The sequence below is a fragment of the Dendronephthya gigantea genome, unplaced genomic scaffold, assembly GCF_004324835.1.
Source record: "Dendronephthya gigantea isolate DGI-Jeju-01 unplaced genomic scaffold, DenGig_1.0 000034F, whole genome shotgun sequence".
NCBI lineage: Eukaryota > Metazoa > Cnidaria > Anthozoa > Malacalcyonacea > Nephtheidae > Dendronephthya > Dendronephthya gigantea.
Window position 1 is genome coordinate 1,133,836 of NW_021163044.1, and position 16,820 is coordinate 1,150,655.

Genomic DNA, 16,820 nt, shown 5'->3' on the forward strand with positions numbered 1-16,820 from the left:
GAATACCACAATATTTATTTATTAAATAACCATTCATTATTTACATTGGGAATTTTGTGATGCATTAGCGTGATTGGAGAATATACTGTAGGCTGCTATATTTCGCATAATCAGCGGCGAATCTAAATTTAACTGCTTCTATATTCAGATGCCATTTTCAGCTGATTGGCATTTGGTTGAGTAAAGACAGTCCAAGTAATGACTAGCTAACTCCTTAACCATCGATCTGTCAGGTATCTTTTGCGCCATGCCGTAAATTGCACCCTAAATAGAACAATTATTGAGCTACATGCCTGCGACTGCACAAGAATACGCTATAATACGACGACGCATGCAGGTATATAAAAATAGAATTTAAAACGTACTGCACCAGTTGTTTTCCATTCGGGATTTCTAAGAATTTTATTACTACATTCCCGGACATCGCGGAGGAACCTTTCAGCAACTCCCGATTTCGTCATTGGTAGAGTGACGCAGATATGGAGGCTGCGAGAGATGAACACCGGTCATTGTGCAGAATTGACAGATGGAATTTCATGGGCAGATCACTACCCATCGCCGGACAGATGGGAATATTTGTTTCAGGTTCAAACACAAGTCACCGACGCCTCCTGTACTCGTGCATTACCTCAAGTGTAATCTCTGAATTAAAACCCACAAACCTGGATGGAAATTGCAAAGCATTCAGTTTCCATTTTCGAGAGGAGAGTTCATCTCCTAACGCGAATATATCGAAGTCGTTTGATCCGAATGCAACAACACACACTTCTGGCTCACCAAACACAAATACGCCCTTAGTCTGTCGTAAACTACGAAAAATATTTGAAGTCAATTTTCACATGAAGGCTTTTACAGTCTCAAAATTCTTATCTTTAGCATTGCTAGTAGTACGAACCCATCTCTAATGGCTCTTGTCGTTTTAACAATGCGCTTGGTTGCATCAACGTAACCTTTGAAAAAAGGCAAAGAATAATCGTTACTGACTTACTGTGGAGCGATTATAGCCAGTTGTTGCCCGTGGTCGAAGCTCACCTGATTTACCAAGATGCATCATGGTCGTCCAGCATTGCGCAACCAGCACGCCGGGTCTTGAGCCCGACATTGTTGCTGTTGCGTAAATACCTCCTGTCCATTCGGTACTGGTGTGATATTGGTAGTGTCTTAAGGATTTCGTATGATATAAGATGACAGAGGATCCTTTCGGAGCACAACCGTACTAGATCAAAAGAAATGATGAAGGGAGGTAAACAACACACGAGCATTGTGTCTGAACCATCTGGAAAATATCATGTGTTTAATCTAATTTAATTGTACCTTGTGAGCGTCAGCTGATATGCTTGTCACTCCGTCGACAGAAAAATCATAGGGAGGTAATTTGAAACTGCAAGAAGAAGCAACTAGAATACATATAGACCAGGCATTTCTAGCGTAAACATGATAAGTTGCAAGAGAAGAAAAAATGAACCAACCCAGCAGATTTCATGAATCCCAACACGAATCCTCCGAGGCACGCATCGACGTGGACACCGATGTTGTATCTTTTACCAAGCTGCAAAGAAAGTCACAACAGTCAGGGTAAGAGTCCATTAATTCCTAGAAATCTTGATCTGCCATTGTTCAACATATTTATCAGAAAGTATCGCTCGGGGTGGCCCTGTATCGAAATGCTCGCTTTGAAGAACTCACTTTCGCAATCTCTTCAATGTTGTCTATAATTCCTGAAGGAAACTCCGGTGCTGAACCCACAAGCTGTAGAAATATATATATCAACTATTAGGGAATAATTTATTCGACTATCCTATTGATCTGTTTTAGGATTACCAAGACAGTGTTCCTGGTGATGGCTTTTCGCATTGCTTTTATGCTAACACTCCTTTTCTTTTGGTTCACAGGAACTTTGATAAGTTTCATCCGAAAGTACTCGGCAGCCTTAGAAACAGAAAACATCATGAACAGTAAGATATGGCATTTTCCATCGTTGAGACAATAAAATATACCGCGGAGTTCGTTCGCTATTTCATGAGAGGAGTTTTCAATGTTGACAAGCGTTTTCATAATTTGCAGATATTTATTTTATTTACAGAAATATCAATGAAGGGTATTAACGCACTGATGATTTGCACAAACCTTCTCAAAAGCTGCATGAGCTGATTCGGAAACAACTCTAAAGAGAACCGTGAAGTAAGTATCAGACAAACCAACGTCAAAAATTGACAAAGTTATTGCGGAGAAATTTTCATCGAAATATTTACATTTCAGGTTTGGTAATTCCTTTAACGTCTCTGCCCCAATCTCTATATGATTTACACGCCATAAGAATGCTATTCGTGCCAGATGCAGTCATCTAAAGTGGAAGAAGGTAAGCAATTTGAAAAAAATTTGTTAACACGACAATAGCGAGTCGAAGTTGAAGCAAATATACCGTTCCACAAGCATCGCTTCCGCCATTGAATAAGTTCACACACATTTGAACCACTTCAGCTTCCATTTTGCGCACTGAAAGCAAAGATCAGGAAGTTCATCTTCACCCAGTTTATACGGGTAAATTTTCGGTATAGAAATCACAATAGTTCAGCGAAACAAATAAACATTTATATCACCTCCTGGGAAAACGTCCGGATGCAGGGGGTTTGACCACAGAAATTTGTTGAACACCTAATTGAACGAAAATACAGGATAAAGGTCTTGAAAAGAGGCTCGTAAAGCCCAAGGTATATCGATAAACATGCATCATTGGTAGCACACTATTTTGACCATCAAGACCGGGTTTTGTATGAACGAAAGTTGATACTCAATAAAAATTTCTTTTAAGTTTTAGCCTCAATTGACGAAGGTGCATGCCTTATCAGAATTTTAACATAAACGAAAACTGATCGATAAATAACCTGCGTCTGAATTTCGGTCAGATCATTCCCGCCATGGTATACTACACCGGAACCCATATCCCAGGATATCTTGCCTGGAAATAACCACAAAGAATCACATAGACACATACAGCATTCCTGAAAATTTTTTACTTTTGCATAATAGGCTTATTACGCGCGGATTAGGATGAATAGAGAATGCTCTCTTTTTAAACGAATTCGTATAGCATTTACCTAATTGCTGATATTCGATAATGCGCTGAAGAAGCTGATCCTGAAACATAATTGAAGTGAAAGCATTCGGTTGGATTGATTTCTAGTTCTGACTCTCCCGTACGACAATTCTGTTCTGTCTTACCTTAGGTAATCCAGTTTTTGGCAGCTACAAAGAGAGTGGCAAAACAAGATATATAAACTAATGTAATTCTTAGCTTCAAAACACAAAAAAATGTTTTAAAAACACCATCAAACGGCTATTTAATTTCCTGCCTTTGTGGTATAAATTTCGCCCATTCTTTGCTTCCCCACTTCTCTTTCAAGTTCAGCTTTTTTGATATTTAGTTCTGTTTTTATCTATAGTAAACATTAATGAATTTTTTTGCAAATGATCGCCAAGCAGTCGTAGAGTGGTTTTACATTGTATTTTTTCTGTTTAGATTGGACGAAGTCAGTAGAGTGAACATACCTTCTCCTCTAAAAATGGCAGTTTTCGGAAAATCTTGAAGAAGGTCTTTTTAGATCTAAACACGATGCCTAAATGGTACAGTGATATGGTAGTTGAAAACAACGTGTTCAGACAGTGGTGAGTGAATGAAACGCCTTTTCACCTTCATCTTGCATAAATAACCACCAAACTATCCATCTCAAAACCTCAACGCACAGCCAAAGAACAAACATACAGAGCGCCGTATTTGTTACAATCTAAAACCAAGAGAGCAAAGGTTCAAAAGGCCCCGTATTTATTTGATAAGAGCATGACTTTGAGTATCACACGCCGTGAATAATTTTATTTATTTGCAGAAGTGTTCTTATTGCTGAGTAATCCTCTTTCGGTATAGTATAGTATCAGTATGTGACTAACAATACCAGCTTAGGAAAATTATACATATCATGCCCGGGAAGGCGAGCTTATATATGTAGCAAAAATTAATATATATGGGCACTGATGTATTTTCGTACTACCTCACGAGATCAAATAATTTATTGATGTCGACAGGATGAAAATATTTCAGTTATTTCAAGCAATACTCAAAAGCTGACCTTTGATCAGTACATGCACTTCGCTTTCAATTACCCTGTCCTTTGGCTTTGGTGAAATCATATGACTTGAATGAGAGCAAACAGAGGCCATTTTGGCTGTAATATTCTCACAATTTTCCTCGTTCAATATATAAACGTTGATGAATATGGAGCCAAATACTTATCACTTTCAGCAAAGCCATTAAAAAAGTCAGGATTTTTTTAAGAATTTGACAAAAATGTTAAAAAAATCTCAGGCTTACTATAAGCCGTTTTAATAATGACCTCGTTTATTCGTATTGGGTTCACATGTTTAGGATATAAAGAATTCGTTTCCCGCTCGACAAAATTCTAGTTACGACATCGCATAAACGTGGTAGCACGTCAGTAGAGCGAAAGTAAAAAAAATACAGTCACTGAATTTAACCACAGAACCGGCTTGCATGCATGGGGATAGGTAAAGGTGCCCAATAACAAAATATACAGTTGTCATGAAACTTTATAACGTCCATACACGCTACATACAGTAGAGCGATTCCTGCAGAATAGAACACAGTTCTGTCTTGGCCTCAGTAAAAGAATAACAGTAGGCCCCTATATACGAACTCGATCATGTGAAATTTCGTATCAGAATAGATGCACACTTTATGCACACTAAATCGTATGAAGAATATTTTAATATTATCCTTCGTAGGAAAACCTACTTGCCAAGCCTCCAATCCTCTGCACATTCGCCTCACTTTCCTCTCCAATAACAGTTGCAAATAGACCGCTCTGAGCTGGATGAAAGAATACATTATTACCAAGGTATTTCTCAAGGTATTGTGTTTCTATATTATGCGCTATTCGGCGGCTTGTTGTTCCTTGTATGCCCTATAGTCCGTGTGTGTAATTGAACACCATATGTAATTGAATAGTATTTACGAGGGTGAAGATGTGCGGGAAATTCTGTAATGATATATCTAGTGATACGAAGCAGTGCGTAATGTCAAGTGGTATACATATTATCAAGCCTCCCTGGAGTGAACTTTGTGATTTAATATTAGAGTCACACAAGCAAAGCCGCAGGGATCTATAAAGTCAAGCCAGTTTTGTTTATAATGCTGAATATTTCACATTAGAAAACGAATCGAATAAAAACTCTGAAATCAGTTGGATCCTTAAAAAAAAGATGAAACAACAAACCATACCTGTTATTTTTATCCGAAAGTAAGGAAAACACAAAGTACACCAAACTAGCTAAATAAATACGGACACATTTCTAAACTGCATTATATAGAACTTATCGTATGTACACTCACATAGAATTCCTCCCATTTTAAACGTCTTGGTATCATTAAAGATATAGTGTCAAGAGCCTCGTCCATTTTTTAACTGGTATTTTTATTTTATTGATTGTGATGCAAAATATCTGAAAATTATGAAGCAATATTTGCTTGTTCGAAGTCCGAGTATAGACGCGAACCATAGACCATTGTAAACACATGGATATGTGTGTAACATGACACTCTGCAAATATTTCGGTGTGTGATACCAAATTAAGATAGCTCTTGCCTTGGCCAACGTACTGATCGATGAGAAGGTTCAGTATACGCGACAACTACCAAGTACCAGGAAAAATATTCAGTTGCTAGCAATACTCTTCCGCATTCTCGTAACTATCTATGGACTCATGCATATCAGTCAGTGATACTTCTAAACAACGAGTATTGGTCAACTAGAGTCTAGAAAGAGACAAGATGATTTACAGGTCAGTCCCGGTGGACGAGGTCTCTGAAATGGTCACACCCAGCATGTTACGGAGTTTTTTTTACATACTTTAGGCGTTCCGGTTGTTGGGACTATATTTCATCAGTGAGAATATATTTGACCCTCCAATCTGGTTGTTGGATAGCTATGGATCTCAGGTTTATTTGAAACTACCATATGTCAGAATCATTTTCTCGCTGCGGCTTCGATACCAGTGCAGATGAAACTCATCACCGACATTACAGAAAAACTTATCAGAACAAATGCAAAGCAGCTTTTATTTATATACTCAAGAATTTACAACATATGCCAAAATACAACATTTTTGACACCGGTAAAATTAGGTAATCTTATGTTATCGATCTGTCATAATTTTCAGGCTATTTTGGTGCTCTAGCTGCCATTTATCAAGTCATATTTTGGAAAAGAGTTGACGTCGTTTTTTCTGTGTTTTTATCAACGAGATAACCGTTGTAGAAATCTCTGGCGGTGATGGACTTTCTGTGTTGCATTTTCAACGATTTCCAGCCGACCCAGCCATCCTGCAGGAAAAAAGCAAATGATATGGCTTGTGTCTAGGTGTTCTTGTCTTTTACGGGTTCAGCTGGTAACAAAACAAGCCTTATGCAGACTTTTGCAAGTTGTCTGAGCGAGAATTTACTGCTTTCACACCTTGCACTTTATAAAAAGAAGATTTTCATCGCAGTCGTAATACGGTTGGCCAACAACTGCATCTTCTGGAGGACCTAAAGGAGCAAAATGAGATGGATATCCCCTTTCGGGACCGCAGTCATATGCTATGTATATTTAAGAAAAATACAAGAAGCAGGTAGTATATTTAAAACTTTCTTGGGACACGTCAACAAAATACAAAATCTGAATTTTCTTGATACCTCACCTGGTAGTGAAGTGCTACATATATCAAGTTTTCCCAATGTGACAATTTGATTGTTCCACTTACATTTGAGACCGAACTATTGAAAGCGGATTAGACTTGTATGAATCAGACAAATTAATTGTATGTTATCGTCAAAGTCTGATATTCGAAGCTCGTTTTGTCAGGTTGAAGGTTGTTTTGTCAAAACAAGTTTCATACCAACCCTCTGTCGAGTCGCACAGGACAATCGCTGAATATATCCACAAGTGAATTCGCCCCATTTGATGTAGCTCGTTTCTTTCAATAGTTTAGGAGCTAAATACCCAAAGACGTTTGAACAACGTGTGCAAGGAATTTGCTGAAAATATCAATTTAGGGATCTAGTAGCAGCATACCTTCTGTAACCTCTCTTTCATCCTGGGCGATGGCAGATGTTCGTAATTCGTTGAAATTTGCCAGGACATCAACGAGCTAAAATTTGGAGATGAGATTTCCGTTTACGACTATTTTGTCAGGAAAACATGCGTTGCTAAATAGAGAGTCTAGACTGTCAAGTACTCATATACCATCTTTGAGGATAATGCTGACAAACTATCTGCCAATTCGTCGTAGGGAGTATTTGGAGGAATCTATAAATATTTGAACGAAATTACACATCTTTTCAACGATGAAAAGTATGAAATGTCTCTCGTCAACTTGCAACGCTGACAAACTGAACTGTATTTTCTGCATACTTGAAGTCTATTTTGCGATAAAATTTTTCCAGCGTCGAACCTCAAAGAGAAAGCTTTCTGTTAGCGTTGTTTATCACATAGAAAAAAGCTCTAGCTTGAAAATTGAAAAATGTCCTACTTTTTGGGAGAGACTTCGATGATCGACACACCAGTTTCCGTGTCTCCGTTAAGGAGTGTGTGGACAATTGGTGAAGGACCTCGCCATTTAGGTAGGAGAGAAGGATGGATATTTATTGCTCCGCTTAAAAAAAGGATATCAAGGTCTGTTCACACGATCCAATTTTGTTGGATCTAATTCACTTCTGACGTATGAAATATAGTCAGTTATTGATAAAGCAGTAGTGCATTGGCTTCAGTGGATTTGCTGCTCGTATACATTACAAGACAACAGACTATAAAACATCCATCAGAAGTGAATTGGATCCAACAAAATTGGATCGTGTGAACAGACCTTAATGGACCTGTCTCATAATGACTTCAAACGCAAAAGCCTGACATTACTCCCCAGAACTAACAAACCAGTGACCAGTCACACTTCGTTTTGTAACATCAGGCTTTCTGCATTTGACTTTGACGTTATTAGCAATGCGTACTGGGTTGTGCAATGCATACTGTGGATTGGCTTAGACCAAAGACACATAATACTGAAGGTGATGCCTATTCCATTAACTGTAGGTAATTCAAACAGAAATTGTTTTCTGGTTACCATTGTAAATTGTTTATGATCCAAGATGGTAAAAAATGACCAAAGGAGACAACAATGCCCAGGTGAAATCTCAAGAGAAATTCTAGACTAAAGTTTGGAAAAAGTTTAGCCTGCATAAGCAACTTATATGAAAATCCATCGGATGTAACATTTACTTATAATATTTAGAATGAATACTTCTTTCTATCCAATGGCCAGTTGTGAATTGTTAACCCATTTACTTCGGCTAACTGTCGGACAGTTAAAGCTTGGTTTTGTTGTTTAATGTCCTGAAATTTCAATACATAGTGACTCTATTATCACTGGTCAAAATGAAGATTATGAAATTAAGAGGGGGGAGTGCAACTTTCACAAATTTAATGAAATTTGAGAATATTGACCTTTTCTCTTCTCTTTTCAATAGGACAGACCACTTCAATATTGTCAATTAAACTGCTGTTTACTCTAAGGCTAGAAATAAAAGCAGAAAAATTAAATGTGAATATAACCACATTATGGAATGCAAAATCTCTGTTCACAGGTTGATGAAAGACTTGCATAATAAATTTGCAATAATCAATCATTTATGGTTGGTAATTAAGGCAAGATAGCAGGCAGTCAATACATGACTGGCCCAAGAAGCCTTGAAATCGTTGGGTACACTACATTTTTATATATAGCAAAGACCGTTGCTATATGTAACAAACTACCTGTTTGCTACCCTGAATACATGTATATCTCATTTAAACACCTGTTAAGGCGATCCAGTGGCCTAACAGCAAATTGATCTGTACCAAAATACAGTATATTCCATGGGCCTTTGTGAAAATTTGACTTATAAACAGCTATCGAAAAATATCTTAACGTTCCCGGAAAGGTATTTTTTCCAGCAAAAGCCAACATGAAATATCACCGGCGATGTAGAAGGTTATATGTCTTCGCCTTTTACAAGAAAAAAATTCACACTTTTTACAATGAAAGAGTTGCAAAAATTGTAAACAAACTCTCTAAATCACATCTACCAAAAGGGGGAATTTTGATAGGGTGTGTTCGTAGCAGAATCGTACCTTCCTCGTTGCTTTTTCTTTTCACAATCGGGACGGTTCGTTACCACGAAATCATACCGACGAAGTCGTCGTGATAGTCACTTGAAAGGGTTTAATACATATAGTCAAAGATTTCTTGGATTTCTACCGTTTTTTTTCATATTTTGGAGGACTAAAAAGTTTATCTTATGAAATTACATATAAAGGAGTATATAAGATGTAATCTATGATGTCTACAGAGCTTTTTGGGCTTTGAAAATCGCGGTTTATCGAAGTGGGAGTGATGACTGAGCCGGGAGAGCCAGGTAAAATAACTTTGAAATTCTAAGTTCCTTTGTCATAATTTCAACATTTTGACAAGATTTGTCTAGTATTAATAGGCTCTGTTATTGGCTTTCTGACGTAGCTGTTGTGGCATGATCGTTTTCATTGAATTGAACTATTCGTAACGGCTGCTAATAATGCGAGTTGCCATTTTTAAACAGTAATCAGCTATTAACCTCAACATTCTTCGTCGCTTGTTTTTGCGTGTATATGTTTAGAGATTCAATCGCGGTAGGAATGCTCTTTGTAATAAAACAATCTCGAGCAAAGCTGTGGGCGTCGTTTTCGTTTGAAAAGCACGACATTTAAATCTCAAATCCTTGCTTGCTCAGAGACAGCCAGCTAGCTGTGTACACATTATATTTATCTTGTATGGACGTCATTTACAATGCATTGTCAAGGCCATGTAATTGTCTGCAGGTGTTTCAATGCCTTGACCACAAAAACAAGTGTTCCCCCTTCCCCCCTTGAGAATACTGGCTGTGAAATTTCCTGCTTGGCAGCAACAGCGCAGTTTTTGAAGAAGACATGACCAAATAAAGCTATTTTCACACAAGACTTAAGTTTCCAATTGTACTTGTATTGTATATCTTCAATTTCATTTCTCTTGGGAGAACTCTAAATTGGAGTCATGGAAAGGAGCTTGAAGCATCTTATGTCAGGCCATTAAACATTGTCATGTCGTACATAAACATTGAAATAGGACCCTCTTTCCTATAGTCAGGTATATCTCAAACAGGTGAACCCCTAGCTGAACATTACTTTCATGTGGAGGGTTGTTAAGGCTGGTTGACATGATGATTACTCAGTTTTGAAGAGAACAAACCTTTTCCTGCACGAGTTGTGCTTAGGCATATTTCATTTGATTCATTGTGTGAACATTAATCTCTAATATAAACATGTGTTTCAGTTAAAGGTGCAACGTCATATGCATTCTCTCCCAAAGGCAAACAATCGGATGGCAAATCAAAGGTTAAACCATCTCCTTTAGAGGTCAGTGCTGTACATTCCAGTGTTATGCTGTGTTTTTGGGCAACCCAACCAATTTATGCTCCAAGACTGTGCCTTGATTTTAAGTGTGCCACATGTTTTAACTTGTAGAAACATTGTAAGCTGCAAGTTCTTGTTTAAGTCTGACATTCTAAACTGCTTGCCTTGAAAGTGGATAGCATGGATCAAGTTTTGACCGGTGACATAGTATAAAACGTCCATGGCTAATCATAGATTTAGTGTGTTAAATATTTTGTCCCGGGTTTTGCAGTTAAATCAAGTGGACGTAGGAAATGACAAAGCAAAAGAACGAGACAAGGATCAAGAAGAACCAAGTGCAAGCGCAATCACAAGGAAAGGGACAAAAATTGGTCATAGACGAATAAATGAAGATGGACAGATTACTTATAAAAAGGTATTTAGGATTTTAGGTCGTGTATTCGTCTTGATTAGATACTGAATGAACAGCATATTCATGTACTGACTAAATCTTTTTCATGTTTTTAGCAACCATCATCGGCCTTGGTGTCTGCCATTCAACTTGGTATCCAGTACTCAGTATGTAAAATCTCTACTGATTATATGTAATCTAAATATCCTCAAGTTTCTAGCAATTGCAATTTGATTCACCTGCCTTAGGTCGGTCGGCTGTCCTCGAAAGTTGAACGTGATGTATTAATGGGTGATTTCTATGAAATTGAAAGTGTATTTTTTCCCAGGTATGTGTGTGTTAAATTTACTCTTCACAGCAGTTTTTATTGAATGTTTGAAAAGTTTAGAGTCTATTAGCTGGCAGTATCAGTGTACCCAGAGATGTTTCCTTTTTTTGCTCAAATACCTGATGATATATACCTACCAGTTCTGAGGTGTAAGGATGGCTGTAAGGATGAGTTCTCTGGTTCTCATACATCACCAGCAATAGCCATTATCAGTGGTCAAATTGGGCAATTGATTGTAAAATGCTTTGTTCACCAACAATGCATATCACCCACAGTTGGTGAAACTAGAGAGCCAGACTATACTGCTGCCATTCAAATTGCTCTAATGCATTCAATGGATCTTCTTCCAACATATCATATTTCTTTACTCCCTTAGTGCTGGGCAACAAGAGACTCCTGCTCACCACTACAGTGATTTTAGATTCAAGGCATATGCTCCAGTAGCATTTAGGTACTCTACAATTCCAGCCTTCATTATTTTTAATTCCAATATTTTCGTATTTGCTAACACTCATCTTGTATTTCTCTATGATCCAATGTTTTAAAGTTTTGCTTGTTTTCTTTCAAGGTATTTCCGGGAGTTATTTCATATAGCACCAGATGATTTTTTGGTAAGCTTCTCATTAACCCCGCAACCCCCACCTCCACAGCTGTAGTTAAACCCAACTCCTTATACAGCCAATATTCTACCTACAGTAGATGTCCCTATGCCACAAATACTTTGAGACAATCTGATGCCTCCCAACTTGTATGACAACTCTAAGTCGAAACACATTTGCTGTTTTCTCTGTAAATAGCTATCATTGTGTCACGAACCGTTACGTGAGTTGTCCAATCCAGGCGCCAGTGGTTCCTTGTTCTACTGTAGTTTGGATGACCAGTTCATCATAAAAACCGTGCAACACAAAGAAGCAGAATTCTTACAAAAACTACTGCCTGGATATTACTTGGTAAGCTCCTTAGATATTTCCCAACCAAGACTGAGATCTCTACCACTCAATGAGCTTGAGTGTGGGTGAAGTTTTTGAATACAGGCATATCTCAGTGACCTAATCACCTATCTGCCATATTTCCAGAATTTGAATCAAAACAAACGAACTCTCTTGCCGAAATTTTTTGGACTATATTGTTATCAGGTACGCAAGTCTACTCTTTCAAATCAACAACGTTTTTCTTTCTTCTGACCTCAACATCAAAACTTCTGCATTCCGTTTTAGTGCGGCGGAAAAAACATCAGATTGTCTTTGATGAACAATCTCTTGCCATCTGGGTATAAAATACATTTAAAATACGATCTTAAGGTATTTCATTGCTTCTCTGTACTGTTATAGTTTTTACAAAAAATCATTTTCATTCCGTGCACAATATCTCACTAAAACCAAGCTATACAATTATAAAACTAAAACAGTTTGAACATGACTTGAGCATCTTCTTCATTTGCCGCAAGGGTTCCACGTACAAACGTAAAGCATCGAAAGCCGAAAGGGCGAAATCTTCGCCGACTTTGAAAGATCTTGATTTCATGAATGACCATCCGGATGGCTTACTCGTGGATTCTGACACATACAGTGCTTTGACCAAAACCATTCAGAGGGATTGTAGGGTAAGTTGTTTAAGAGAAAACTTTGTAAAACTTAGAGAGATCAGAACGTGGATATAGCTCATGGAATACTTAAAAATTTCGCTTCAAATTTGTTTTTGCCTCTGGAAGTGCCAGCACTTTTGAATGTGGTGGATCGCTGGGCATTATTAGATATTTACAGTAATCAAATATTTTCGTTGTAGGTATTAGAAAGTTTCAAAATCATGGATTACAGCTTGCTTTTGGCAATACATAATGTGGATGAAGCTTCCTCCGAGAAAAGAGCGGTTAGTATTTGTACTGCGGCTTCCTTAACATGGAGAATGTTGACAAAAATTCCTGGGGTGGGGGGCTAATGTGATGTGTTCGTGAGTTTTCATTCAATTTTTGGAATTTTCGAAATTTGCTTTAAATCAATAATTTCCGTAAAAAAATGCATTTCAAGTAAGAGGAAATACTTTGAACAACTTCAATATTTCAGTCAAATGCAAACAGGAGAATGAATGTAAGGTCATTAATTTTTTACACTTTTCTTTCAAGGTTCGCGGTGAAGCATCGTCTACGGTCGGTACGAAAGCGAACGACTCAGCTACGACAAATAACGGTACCGTTACGATGGTGTTCGTCAGTTCACGAGTGGCATCTTATAATGAATGAACAACTAACAACATGCTTTACTATTTTTGCCTCCTAGAAGATCGAAAGGCAAGTGAAAAGAGCACAGATGAACAAGCCAAAGTTCTTGGTTCTGCTGCAGTTGCGAGAAATCCTTCAGGCCGTAACAGAGATGATTTTGCTGCGTACTGGGAGGCGATACCCCAACATAGAGACGACACACCGTAAGTTTTTTGACGTCGCCTTCATCACTCAATGCACTTCTGATCATAAGATTGACCAAGGCTATATTAATGATTGATCTTCTATCAATTTTCCTTCATCATCCCGGCAATTTATTTACTTCGATTACAAATTGTTTTAATTGTTTATGTTGATATTTTCTTATGTTTATACTTTCATAGATATGGTGCAATACGGGCACGAAATGCAAAAGGAGATAGATTATTGCTGTTCATTGGCATTATTGATATCTTGCAAAGTTATCGGTACTTGTGACGATGTTTTAATGTTTGATGCGTGTTGTCAAAGACTTAGCAGTTTGGTTTCCTGTTAAAAATCATGTTAAAGGCAACAATCTTATAGTTGATTCATTCCTTTTTAAGTTTGAAGAAGCGACTTGAACATGGTCTCAAGTCTGTTGTTCAAGATGGGGTAGGTTTAATACAGTCATCGTACAGTATCTGACTTACTACTCTTGGAGAGACATACTCTGGATCCCACCCAATGATAATGAAGAGACTCTAGCTTGATTGTTTTTGTGAAGCAAACCGCGAATATTTTATATATTATTTGTTTAGGACGCCATATCGGTCCACCGACCTAGCTTTTACGCCAGGAGATTCCAGGAATTTATGTCGGAAAAGGTTTTCAGGAAACAACCAGGTATAGAAAACAGAGAAAACACACAGTGTATTGTATTCCATATGTTGAATATGCAAACTCGGCCTCTTGTTGCAAACTCAATCAATCTTGTTTTATCATCGCAGGCACCAAAGCGCAAATCGCGAGATCTCCATCAAAGAAACGAGCAAGTTTCAACAGGGGAAAAGAGCGAGGGAGGACCTCGTCCGACAGCGATAAACACGTCAACAGAGTCGGGGATTCTAGCAGAGGTTTTGGAAACAAAACAGTCTTGTCGCCATCACTAGATGCTGGCTTAGCAAGTACGAAATGCATGAAAAATTACGATGTAAATTATTGCAATAAATACATGAACTGATAACTTGTTTTTCCTAGATGTTGTTCCTGGCGATGTTTCCTTCATGGGTGGTGGAGGTCGATCACTTGACGTGACAAAAAAGTCTCCCGAAACACCTTTGCCTGCTCACGACGTATCCACGGATTCCCACAAGGAGTCAACGATCATGGACGACGAGTCGACGATCACCACCGACCAATCGACGATAACGCACGAAGTATCAAGACTCGAACATTCCGTAACATTTCAGGACGAACATTTGTCAAGCAGTCCTGAAGTTCATGAAACAGATGGAAATTCAAAACAGACGAGCTTAGCGAATGATGATCAGGCAACTGAGCTAAATCCAAGCGCATCTAATGTCATTGCGATTACTCTCGATAATGAACCGAGCATTCCGAATGCCTCCGATGACGCACCGAGTACATCTAACGATGTTGTTTCAAATATGCCCGATGTTATTCCGAATACGTCCAATGTCGCTGCGCGAACGTCCAATGATGATACGAAGATGTCCGATCTTATTCCGAACACTTTCGATGATGTTCCAACGACCTCCGATGTCGTTTCAGACATTCCTGATAACGATCACGAGGCCACGGCTGATGTACAAGAAATAAACATTAATGTTAGTGGTAATTTCGGAGTACCGGAAGTTGAAGAACGAGATTTTCAGAGACAATCATCAACCGATAGTGAACCTTGTGTGTCGGACTCGAAAATATAAGGTTAGGGTATTTATTTTCTATTTAATTTTTATTCATTGACGAGATGCGTCCATGATGGGAGTCACGCACTCACAGCATAAATCTTTCGCGTTGTAAATTAGTTTTCTGGCTTGTGCGGCCCATTTGACTAATAAGAAGCACGCGTTCGCAAACTACGTCACAGCTGAGGTATTTGAGAGGTCTCGATCATGGATGGACCATGTTGCTAAGTACCAAAGCTGAATTGTCTTTTGCTTGTGTAGGTTCAGCTGTTGCTATGCAGCCGTGACCTCCGAGGATGAGCGCTGTGGACTAGGTGTAAAAGAGGGACATGTAGGGAAATCATCGTTGGTGTGTACCAGTTTATCCATGAGAGTCCACTGCAATACAAAATCTGGGATAAGACTTGAGTACCGTGTGGTAGAGAGGTACAACGAGGGAGGTACAGTGTGAGAGAGGTGCAATGAGGGACGTACAGTGCAAGGCTCGCTGTCTGAGTGATAACATCACGTTAAGGCCATGTTACACAGTGCAATGCTTTTAATGCAATTTGACATGTAATTTATAATAATAATCCACATTTTGCAATGACACGGAAGACGGGTGATTTCGTGTAATATTTTGATAAATGTGGTCAAGCTTCCGATGTTTAAATACCGACACTTGCCTAATCAGGGGCCGGTTGTTCGAAAGATGGATAAAGCCTTCAAATAAAAAAAACCTTCAAATTCTTCACCATTTGGCACTGCCACGATTGAACTTCATAATTTTGAAGTTAAAAAAGGTTTGGATAGTTCTAATTTTAGAGATATTTACGACGGTTGAAAAAATCACTATCTAGTGTCCACCTTTATCCAGTGATATCCGCCTTTCAAACAACTGGCGCCAGGGCTGGCTCAGGCGATGCGACTGTCTAACATGGTCTTTAGAACTTTTCCAATCGTTACTATGTTCGAGGTAACCGCTGTGTAGTATAAACGTATAATAAAAATAAAATGATAGATATATTTTTGTGCATGACACGCGTTGTGACAGGGCTCTAAGATAAGATCGTCGATAAACCTATCCCCCCCCCCCGTGCAGAGCCACTTTCATGACCATTCCAGTTGATTCGTGCATCGAGGTCTGAGAACGAAAGTCGGATAGTCGGAGCGTAATGTACTGTAATTAGAGAATAATTTTTATAAAATTTGGGTTATTCCTTTGGTCCTCTATTACCGATTTTACCGAAATCTTAAAATTTTTTAAAATATGATTTTATGTGTTTAAATATCTTGTTTTCATCTAAGAATGTCATTCCACTTACATTCGAAGCATTCACTGAGGTTGCCTTGGACGCAGCTGGCTTTACTGAAGTTGGAAATAACTTTTTTGTGAGATAGCCTTTCAGCATTTTGTTAACTCGAAAACATCGCCATTATATTTGATTAGGAGCATCATCTGTTTATTCTGATTTCTGCACGCAAAGTACCCAAGTACCATGCAAGT

General features: G+C 38.3%; 3 protein-coding genes and 1 long non-coding RNA gene across 6 annotated transcripts; 2 read left to right on the forward strand and 2 right to left on the reverse strand.

Moving 5' to 3' along the window:
- Positions 1-26: 26 nt before the first annotated feature.
- Positions 27-5,561, reverse strand: LOC114525496 (sphingosine-1-phosphate lyase-like). Of its 2 annotated transcripts, XM_028546868.1 has the most exons (21): positions 5,405-5,561; positions 4,808-4,882; positions 3,692-3,785; positions 3,550-3,617; positions 3,354-3,437; positions 3,223-3,246; positions 3,099-3,138; positions 2,886-2,959; positions 2,601-2,655; positions 2,423-2,496; positions 2,253-2,344; positions 2,128-2,164; positions 1,822-1,929; positions 1,687-1,749; positions 1,470-1,549; positions 1,315-1,381; positions 1,033-1,216; positions 896-950; positions 663-809; positions 366-486; positions 27-264 (listed from the first exon to the last, which is right to left on the reverse strand). In XM_028546868.1, the coding sequence occupies exons 1-21, from the start codon at positions 5,468-5,470 to the stop codon at positions 145-147; spliced, it is 1,728 nt and encodes a 575-aa protein (XP_028402669.1). In that variant the 5' UTR covers positions 5,471-5,561; the 3' UTR covers positions 27-144. The 2 variants fall into 2 exon arrangements, with proteins under 2 accessions (XP_028402669.1, XP_028402670.1); XM_028546869.1 differs by lacking the exons at positions 27-264; positions 366-486; positions 896-950 and having other exon boundaries at positions 707-809; positions 989-1,216.
- Positions 1,488-7,232, forward strand: LOC114525498. Its single transcript, XR_003687202.1, has 7 exons — positions 1,488-1,575; positions 1,893-1,955; positions 2,084-2,181; positions 2,260-2,359; positions 3,521-3,666; positions 4,798-4,910; positions 6,232-7,232. It is a non-coding gene; the product is annotated as an uncharacterized LOC114525498 (long non-coding RNA).
- On the reverse strand, positions 6,119-9,107 carry LOC114525497 (methionyl-tRNA formyltransferase, mitochondrial-like). The gene is made up of 12 exons (XM_028546870.1): positions 8,900-9,107; positions 8,550-8,619; positions 8,347-8,438; positions 8,170-8,256; positions 7,582-7,704; positions 7,464-7,503; positions 7,296-7,358; positions 7,125-7,200; positions 6,953-7,044; positions 6,751-6,826; positions 6,525-6,598; positions 6,119-6,394 (listed from the first exon to the last, which is right to left on the reverse strand). The coding sequence occupies exons 1-12, from the start codon at positions 9,049-9,051 to the stop codon at positions 6,260-6,262; spliced, it is 1,080 nt and encodes a 359-aa protein (XP_028402671.1). The 5' UTR covers positions 9,052-9,107; the 3' UTR covers positions 6,119-6,259.
- A 110-nt stretch (positions 9,108-9,217) lies between these two features.
- LOC114525494 (phosphatidylinositol 4-phosphate 5-kinase type-1 alpha-like) lies at positions 9,218-16,773 on the forward strand. 2 transcript variants are annotated; one of them, XM_028546866.1, is made up of 20 exons: positions 9,218-9,499; positions 10,429-10,511; positions 10,780-10,923; positions 11,016-11,066; positions 11,148-11,227; positions 11,604-11,678; positions 11,796-11,838; positions 12,025-12,177; positions 12,304-12,363; positions 12,445-12,528; positions 12,675-12,830; positions 13,013-13,096; positions 13,350-13,413; positions 13,507-13,648; positions 13,829-13,912; positions 14,030-14,078; positions 14,225-14,309; positions 14,414-14,590; positions 14,664-15,353; positions 15,596-16,773. In XM_028546866.1, the coding sequence occupies exons 1-19, from the start codon at positions 9,478-9,480 to the stop codon at positions 15,350-15,352; spliced, it is 2,325 nt and encodes a 774-aa protein (XP_028402667.1). In that variant the 5' UTR covers positions 9,218-9,477; the 3' UTR covers position 15,353; positions 15,596-16,773. The 2 variants fall into 2 exon arrangements, with proteins under 2 accessions (XP_028402667.1, XP_028402665.1); XM_028546864.1 differs by having other exon boundaries at positions 9,219-9,499; positions 13,504-13,648; positions 15,596-16,772.
- The last annotated feature ends 47 nt before the right edge of the window (positions 16,774-16,820 follow it).

What these genes read in the sequence shown, in the direction of transcription:
- LOC114525494 (XM_028546864.1), top strand. Translation starts at nt 9,478, where the DNA reads ATGACTGAGCCGGGAGAGCCAG. An exon ending in AACTTGGTATCCAGTACTCA is followed by an intron (nt 11,067 to 11,147) that starts GTATGTAAAATC and finishes CACCTGCCTTAG; the next exon opens with GTCGGTCGGCTGTCCTCGAA. An exon ending in GATATCTTGCAAAGTTATCG is followed by an intron (nt 13,913 to 14,029) that starts GTACTTGTGACG and finishes TTCCTTTTTAAG; the next exon opens with TTTGAAGAAGCGACTTGAAC.
- LOC114525496 (XM_028546868.1), bottom strand. Translation starts at nt 5,470, where the DNA reads ATGGACGAGGCTCTTGACACTATATCTTTAATGATACCAAGACGTTTA. An exon ending in GAGGATTGGAGGCTTGGCAA is followed by an intron (nt 3,786 to 4,807) that starts GTAGGTTTTCCT and finishes TCTTGGTTTTAG; the next exon opens with ATTGTAACAAATACGGCGCT. An exon ending in TGCCATTTTTAGAGGAGAAG is followed by an intron (nt 3,438 to 3,549) that starts GTATGTTCACTC and finishes TGTTTACTATAG; the next exon opens with ATAAAAACAGAACTAAATAT.
- LOC114525497 (XM_028546870.1), bottom strand. Translation starts at nt 9,051, where the DNA reads ATGTTGGCTTTTGCTGGAAAAAATACCTTTCCGGGAACGTTAAGATAT. An exon ending in TATCGCAAAATAGACTTCAA is followed by an intron (nt 7,359 to 7,463) that starts GTATGCAGAAAA and finishes AAATATTTATAG; the next exon opens with ATTCCTCCAAATACTCCCTA. An exon ending in TGAAAGAGAGGTTACAGAAG is followed by an intron (nt 7,045 to 7,124) that starts GTATGCTGCTAC and finishes TTGGGTATTTAG; the next exon opens with CTCCTAAACTATTGAAAGAA.